General features: G+C 44.3%; 1 protein-coding gene and 1 long non-coding RNA gene across 2 annotated transcripts in view; both read left to right on the top strand.

The window, feature by feature from the left end:
- LOC108783966 (SH3 domain-binding glutamic acid-rich-like protein) overlaps positions 1–1,235 on the top strand; it is a 36,351-nt gene extending 35,116 nt beyond the window's left edge. Inside the window, exons 5-6 of the mRNA XM_018552682.1 lie at positions 1,015–1,056; positions 1,158–1,235. Of these exons, the coding sequence (XP_018408184.1) occupies positions 1,015–1,056; positions 1,158–1,235 (120 nt within the window). The remainder of the gene's footprint in view (positions 1–1,014; positions 1,057–1,157) is intronic.
- A 352-nt stretch (positions 1,236–1,587) lies between these two features.
- On the top strand, positions 1,588–6,827 carry LOC108783980. Its single transcript, XR_001941043.1, has 2 exons — positions 1,588–1,681; positions 6,709–6,827. It is a non-coding gene; the product is annotated as an uncharacterized LOC108783980 (long non-coding RNA).
- The last annotated feature ends 1,436 nt before the right edge of the window (positions 6,828–8,263 follow it).

The raw sequence follows: 8,263 nt of genomic DNA, 5'->3' as shown, positions 1-8,263 counted from the left end.
GGGGGGGGGGGCAAGAAATTGTTTGCCCAGGGTCCAATCAATATTAAAGACGCCCCTGCCTCTAGGTTGTCATATTGCACTGATTTTTTTGCAGGATCTAGAACATTACAGCAGCTACAGTTTTTAATGCATTGGGTGACGATTACAAATGCCATTGTTTTTTTAAAGATTTTTTTTACATTTTGGATAGAGTGGGGAAAAGCTTAGTTCCCCTGTCAGGTTTTCAAGCTAGCAGAGATTTCCCCTCACTTTCTGTTCTGGGACAGAGTTTTACCAGACAGGAAGTGATAGAAAATCTACAAGAGGGTAACAGCAATAAAAAGCCGACATAGGTTCTAGCATTCCCTTACTTAGCATTTTTATTTCTAGGTCTGTGGCTGTTAGAGGGATATACCCTCACTTCCTGTCCTGGAAACAACTTTTTTTATAAGACAGGAAGTACAGGAAGCTCTCCAACGGAGCCTCTGACGGCAGAAAAACCTGACAGGGGTTCAATCCAAAACAAAAATGTGTTCTGGCTGTAGGTACACTTTAAATCATCATGGTTTGGGTAATTGGGGGCATGAAAGGGGTGTGCCCTTTGGTTATATACTTTGCACTATAGTCTGCCCCTCTTTCCCATCTCAGAAAACTGGGAGGTACATGTACACAAAAGGTGTTTTTTAGTTTGTAAATATGAGTTAGAAGTGCAGATAGAACATCGAGTCTCAGACATGTGTCCCCCTGCTGTCTACTATGCCCCCCTTGCTACTATATCATTGGTGTGTCCCCGACTGTCCCTGGCCCACCCCTTTCATTCATTGGATTTCAGTTCTTTCAATCATTGAGGCTTAGCATCACATCTGGACATTACCTAGTGAAGTCTGAATGTAAATGAAGCCTGCCTAGAAACGCCCCACTCCTCCGGACTGACACCCACCCATTACATACCTTTTAAATAAGTATTTCTCTGTATGATTTGACTTTTGCAGTGCTCAGTTCTAAACTTTTTCAATATTTATTTCCATTTTGCAGGCGGGCGCAGAAGAAGAAACAGCAGCAGCAGCAGAAGAAGAGGTAAATGAAAGTACAACTTAATGCACAAAAAAAACTTTCCTTACCTCTCCTGACTGGAGCGAAATCCTCCATCATTTGTGTCTCACACACTCTCCCCCCAGACACTGCAGATTACTGTGGGAGGTTCCAGCAACAGAGGCACAGCTGTCAATCAACGCAGTAGGCAGGACTATGCATGACCAGATTGACAAGCTGAGAGTTCCGGCCCCCTGCTTCATGTTTTCACCCCTCTGTAATGCAAGCAGGCACAACCTACATGAGAGTGACAACTCTGCTCTGACTTCCAGAGCAGTGCAGCATGTTGCCACCCCATCACAGGAAGCTGTATGAGGTAGACTTCAGTTGCAGGATCAACAGGGATTTGTGGGACTTTGCAGACGCTCTTATAATGAGACGCTGTAGCACATATTTTTTTAGCATAAGACCATAGTTCTACTTTAAGAATGGTACTGTTTTTTTAAAGTCAGCCCCGCTATTCTACTCTGAATGTTTTCTCATTCCGCTGATACACGTTTCCATTTCCAGGAGGAAGGAGAGGCCGAAGATGAACAAGGAGAGGAAGAAGAAGGGGACGCAGAGGAGGAAGAATCATAGACATCAGCACTGTCAATTTAATAATAATCAGGTTAGACTTCAATTTCACAGGAATATGTTTCTGACTGTTATACATTCATTTTTTGAACTGCTGTATCCCTTTAAATGAAGGTTTAGTTTTTCCTTAAAATAAAAAATAAAATAAAAAACATTATCTGCACTGCAAAGATTTTAGCATAATATGGTAAAGATTCTTACTTGCTTCTGTTCTGGAGATACTGAGATAGGACATGGGACAGTGCTAAGTGGAAGTGTTTGTCTACTACAGGGGTAGGCAATCCCATCATGCCCCTGCTTCTGGCAATATTACATTCTATATGTAATATTTCGATCCTGATCCATTTGTTTAAAGTGTTCAAATCCAAGACTAGTCTTAAAGTGACATTAAAGGAGAACTATGAGGTGAGTGCTTTTCACTCACCTCATAGTTCTAGCCGACCTGTGACAATGAGACTGTCACAGGTCGGCTCAGTAGATCGGGAGGTGAGCGAACACATACCGGGCCCTTCCTAAGGCAAACAGAGCCGCACGGTCCCGAAACGTTGCTAAGGAGATGTGTGTTATCTCAGTCAATAAACTGCATTGACTTTAATATCATGGAGTGCGAGTGACTGCCTTTATCTTTCTACATTTCACGGAGGCATCCGTTGTCACTACCGCACCCACCCAGTTGGATTTGGGTTTTTGTCCGGTTAGGAGTGCGATGGGACAGGAGGATTACGTTTTGAGCTGAAGCTTGTCGCTCGAACATGAGCTATTTTTCTGCAGATTTCGAGTGAATTGGTCCCAATAGACTTTGATAGACTGCCAAAAGAAGCGATACGTAGCACGACAAAATGTGCACTGTAGCTCAATGTCGCTCATAGTGGATGAGCTTAAATCAGCGCTGAAAAAGCTTGTAGCTCAGAGTGAGACCACCATCCACACTGAGCTACACTGCTTCAATTGGCAGTCTATCAAAGCCTATTGGGGCCAAATCGCACAAAATCCACTGAAAAATAGGTCATGTTCGAGCGACAAGCTTCAGCTACAAGCTACAGGCGACATTGAGCTATGAGATGTTAACAGCTCCCTTGAAATGCATTGGACAAGCTACATTGAGCTTCATGTTTGAGTGGAAATCGCACTACAAATTACTCAGTATGAATGGGGTCCCATCAATGGTGGGCAAATACATGCAAGATTCAGCTAAGGCGTTAGCAGTAGCACCACAGAATCATATACTTCCCTCCAATGCACCTTTAAAGTTTAAGCACACATAGAAAACTGAATGGACCCATAGACGTAATAACAGATATTCAAAAACATTCGGCCAGAACAAAGCAGCACTGCAAAGCCATAGGAGATTGGGTCCAGGGAGCCCCACTGACCACCAGGCTAAGGTAAGGTGACATTTTTAAAATAAAAATGTAAATGCTTTATTATTTTATGTTCCCGGGACATTTTTAAATGTCCCGGGAACATAAAATAAATCATACTGCTGTCACATGCAGTCTGACAGGTTCCAATATGACATGTATAGGTAGCAACCCAGGTGGAGTCCTCACAGAGTCATTTTTAAATAGAGTAATATGTAAAAAAAATGCTATGCAATGAGTTGTGGCTGGCCACAGGATTGCTGGCCTGCAATAGCCCTAAATAACATGTGGCATTAAATTTGCTAAAGCATTGTGCATCACATACAAATACATTATTTTAAAATAAAATACTTATTTTTGCAATTTCTTCCCTCCTTGCCTATGACCTTGTGCAGGCTCTTTCCAGGCACCGCCTGTCTACATATACATATATATACTGCTATACAAATACCACAACCCCCAGCACCTCTTTACAAAGGGCAAATATATTGACAAAGCTTCAATTACTATTACAGTTTCTAATTTTATATTTTAGATTGATGAACCGGTCCCTATGCTGCCACCAGGTGGCACAAACAGCTCATTTTCATATTATTAACCACTTCCAGGCCGGCCGTTGTAAAAAACGGCCGGCTAGGAGCTCTCTAGATCTGAGCGAACGTCTAAAGACTAAGACTAGCGTACGCCACTGGGCGCGAGCGGGAAATGCCCGATATTTGAAAACCGGCATCGATGCCTGTTAACATACAAACGATCCGCCGGCTATAGAGCCGGCGGATCGCTTGTATGAGGTCCTGGTATGTGCGCCCCTCCGCGGCTCCCCCCCTCCCGCTGTCACGCTGTGCCTGGTGCGAGCCCGGGACCAGCATAGTGCCTCTGTCACAGTGGATGAGAGGGAGGTCGGTACCCGAGCTCCCTCCGGTCCCCTCTCCGCTGTCAGAATGCAGAACTGATGTATATTACATCACTTCCGCATTCTTGTGTCACTCTCCAGCTTCAGATGCTGGAGAGAAGCTGATGAAGCAGATGTCTGCTTCATCAGCTTCTTCAGGGGGGTGACATTAGGGGTCTTGGAGACCCTTGATGTCTCCATAAAGAGGACCTGTCACATCTTTTGCTATCAAATAGGGGGGTTTTCTTAGCCCCTTATATCATAGCAATACAGTTAAGTGGAAAAATATTTTTTTAAGTTTCCCCCCCAAAAAATTTAAGTTACAAATAAAAAACAATAAAAAAGAACAATTTTTTTTTAAAAAGTCCCCCCCCCATACATACACACATGCAGACAGGCGTCAGGTGCGCATACGTGCGAAAACGACAATTGCGCCAATTACGCAGCACATGTTACATATCGTTGCGAACATCGCAGTGAGAGCAATAATTCTAGGGCCATCAATCACTGATAACACGAAACTGATGAGCGGTAAAAGCTTTTAAAGTGTTGCCTATGGTCAATTTTGGGTATGGTAGTTTTTTGCGATTTCGCGGGTGCGCACAGTTTTAAAGCTTGACATGTTTACTGTCTATTTACCCGACGTGACCCCGACTTTTATATTTTACCAAAAATATGGGTAATAATCATTGTTATCCTAAATTTTCAATAATTTTTCCCTAATATAGTAAAAAATAAAGCACGCAGTGGCGATTAAATACCACCAAAAGAAAGCTCTATCTGTCCCCAAAAAATTGTGTAAAATTCATTTCAGTACAGCGTTGCATGATGGAATAAATGTCATTCAAAGTATCGCAGCGCTGAATACTGAAAAATGGCCGGGACAGGAAGGGGGTCTAAACACCTGGTCTTGAAGTGGTTAAAGTGTCATTAAAAGCCCAAACTTGTTTATTTTTTATTGGACATTTTCCTCTCTATTCCTGGTCTGGAGACAGCTGTAAAATGTAAGATTTGCCTTCATTTTCTGCTCCCCTGAGATAATGGTCACCAGGACAAACAGAGAGGGGGAGGGGACACAGACAACCAATTAAATCCTAGCAGAGATTGTCATTTTTCCTTACAGTGCAAAATAAATAAACGAATATATAAAAAATGTTAGCTTTAGATATACTTAAAGCAGAAAGTCCGTCCAAAAATAACAAGATAAAAATTAGCCCAATAAACAGACATAAAATAAGAAAAACAGTTTTAGCGGGAGTATGCACCTTTTAGGGCCTGTTCAAACCAGTTGCAGTGCGTTACGGCCCGATTCTGGCCAGAACTCACTGCCTCGTATTGCGGCCGGCTCACTTTTTAGTGGGGCAGTTGGGGGCGTGGCGGGCCATTGAAGTGAATGGCACCGTAGCCCTGCCCTCCGGCCGCAATGCGATCTCCCACACAGGGTCGCAAGGCACATTGTGCCTGCGGTCCGGTGCGATCAAAATGCTGCACTATTTTGATTGCACGGCAGTGGACCGGACCGCAGGCACAATGTGCCTTGCGAAGCCCGTGCGGGCAATCGCATTGCGGCCGGAGGGCGGGGCTACGGTGCCATTCACTTGAATGGCCCGCCACGCCCCCCTCCTGACCCACTAAAAAGTGAGCCGACCGCAATGCGATGCAGTGCGTTCTGGCCAGAATCGGGCAGTGACGCACTGCAACTCGTGTGAACGGGCCCTAAATCCAGAGATTATCCCTGCAGTACGTTATATCTAGATAAAAAAAACATCATGTGTGAATTTGCGCTATTCTGAAATAAGTAACAATAAAAAAACATAACAAGGTACGGAGATCCATAGATTGATCCTGTCATTCTCCGTATCTGTGGCTTGTACATCTTTTCTTTATTCGCCTCTCTCTATGGCTATGTTATGGGAATCAGAAATATGGAACACAGTATTGTATACAGGAATGTTTTTGTTTACCGCCTATCTTGTGTTACCATAGCACTTTTTTCTTTTTGATAATTATAATGTTTAACCGAAAACTTTCAATAAAAAATTATATGGAAAACCCCCCCCCAAAACATACTAATAGTAATGGAGTGCAGTTGACGCAAAGACATATTAAAAGACATCTGAAAAGATATAAAAGGCATGTACAGGGCCAGATTTCCCACAAGGCCACCCAAGGCCTGGCCTTGGTGCAGCAGGGAGTAGAGGATCAGCAGGGTTGTGGAATTCCTATCTCCCGATGCCCGGGACATGCAATTCCGGGTGCCCGGTGGGTAGTCGTTTTATACATTTAGCCCTGCTTTGGGCAAGAAGAGCTAAATGTACAGCGGGGAAGCCGCCGCTTGTTTTGTAGATGTTGCTTGTGAAGTTGCCGAGATCACCTGTATGCAGCCTGCAGGTCTGCCATTCTCTATGGGGGGTTGGCGGGTTGCTTTACATTCACATCAGTCCCTTCCCTCAAGGAGCTTACAATCTAATCTCTATCTCAAATACATGCATACAGGACCAATTTAGACCGTACCAATTAACCTTCCAGCATGGCATGTGGGAGAAACCACTGCATCACTGTTCTGCCACTTAATATATACACATGGGGGCCACCATATTTATTTATTACATTTAAAGACTGTTCTTCCTACTTTGTAATGCTGTGCAGTGACTGTTGTTCACCTTACCCCTCTCAGTCATGGTTTTTAAAGGGTCACCTCAATGCTGTAGATATGCTTATACAATTTTACATTCTATCTATGATTTGTGTCCATGGAAAGTACAATTGCAACAAAGTTTTCTTCTTTTTTTCTCTCTTCCTTTTCAGACTGTTTAACTGATCGGCTTTCTGCCACCCCACTGCGATTTGTCCCCAAGAAGTCTACTTGTGAAATCTGCAAGCTGGCGCTATATAAAAAAGACCAACAAAGTTCTCCGCAAAAAAAACTCCTATTTCGGCACCTTACGTTCATTTTCACTTGCGAATGACTGGATGTGTTAGACTTTGCACTGGATATCCTCGGGATTTATCGCCAGCAGGATATCATGATCACAGTTTGTAATTAAGTTGGAAATAAACCTTGTATTTTTTTCATGGAAGCTCAGTAGTAGCTTCACTTTCTTATTTCTTGAGTACTGCATCAAAAACATACTTGAAGTTGAGCTGTTCCCTTACTGGCTAACAATTGGTTGCGTAAAGTGGACATTGACGGAAAATAAAAGGTCCAATCTAATTGCCCTGGTCCTCTCCCTCATCACAAATCACCTAACTTTAGAAGGTGTAAAATGCAAAAAGGTTGGATTTATAGGTTCCTCGCCCCCATATAGGTCCCTCGTCCCCGTATATAAGCTGCCGAAGGATTAACTGAGCCGAATCCTATTCAGCTATTCACTTCAGCGGTGTATGGCTATTTTCAGATGTACACCGGCTGGCTTTGGTTCCCTTCGATTCCCTTCACTTCCTTTCGGTTCAGCTGAACAGCCCCAATGCAATCGGCTGAACCAAAGGGAAGAAGCCAGTTGCCTCAGCCGATGCAACATCTGGATCTGCTGAGGTGAACATTCAGCAGTTCACCCCTATTCTCATAGGGGCTGAACAGCAGAGAGTGAATAGCAAATTGCTGCTGTGGTCTAGTAGGAATTTTAAGGGGCAACCCCAAGGCTCGAAACTTGAAAAAAAAGTGGCGTTCCCCTAAAGTTCCCAACCAGACCCTTAATCCAGGCACTGGCCTGGGAGGGCAGGAAAGGGGTAGACGAGCGAGCGCCGCCCCCACGCCATACCAGGCAACATGTCCTTGGCATTGGGACGGTGCTTTTTCGTGGAGGTCCACTCTGGAAAAGCACCTTGTCCCTAAGTCAATGGGGACAAGGGCCTCTTCTCCATAAGCCTGGCCCAGTGGTCGTGGGGGTCTGCAGGGAAGGGGGGCTCATCTACATCTGGGTACCCCCTTTCATAAAGGAGACACCCTGATGCTGCACAAATGCGTGCTAACAGGACATGCGTTCCCGCGACGAGCAGGTGTGAACCGGGGCCTTAGATGACCACTCTGATTGAAGGAATGGACATGTTTGATCTTACAATTCTTACAAAATACCAATCCCTGGATGTACCAAGCATGTGTGTGCGCCACCTATACTACAAGTCTTGTAATTTCCACTTTCCAGTGTATTAAAAGTAAGGATTCTAAAACTGGGGCATGCTTTGGCAGTTCAGGATGGGGCACGTATACATGGCCCATGTGTCCCCCAACGCTAAAAAAAAGTAGGGTCCCCCCTAAAAAAAGTAGGGTCCCCCTAAAATTCTTCCTACCACACCCTTAATCCAAACAGCAGTCTAGCAGAGCGGGGGGAGGTGATGGAGGACCGTGCGCTCCCTGCCCTTT

This window comes from Nanorana parkeri, unplaced genomic scaffold (assembly GCF_000935625.1).
Source record: "Nanorana parkeri isolate BGI_ZX_2015 unplaced genomic scaffold, ASM93562v1 scaffold95, whole genome shotgun sequence".
Classification (NCBI taxonomy): Eukaryota; Metazoa; Chordata; class Amphibia; order Anura; family Dicroglossidae; genus Nanorana; species Nanorana parkeri.
This window is presented reverse-complemented; position numbering and strand designations above follow the sequence as displayed.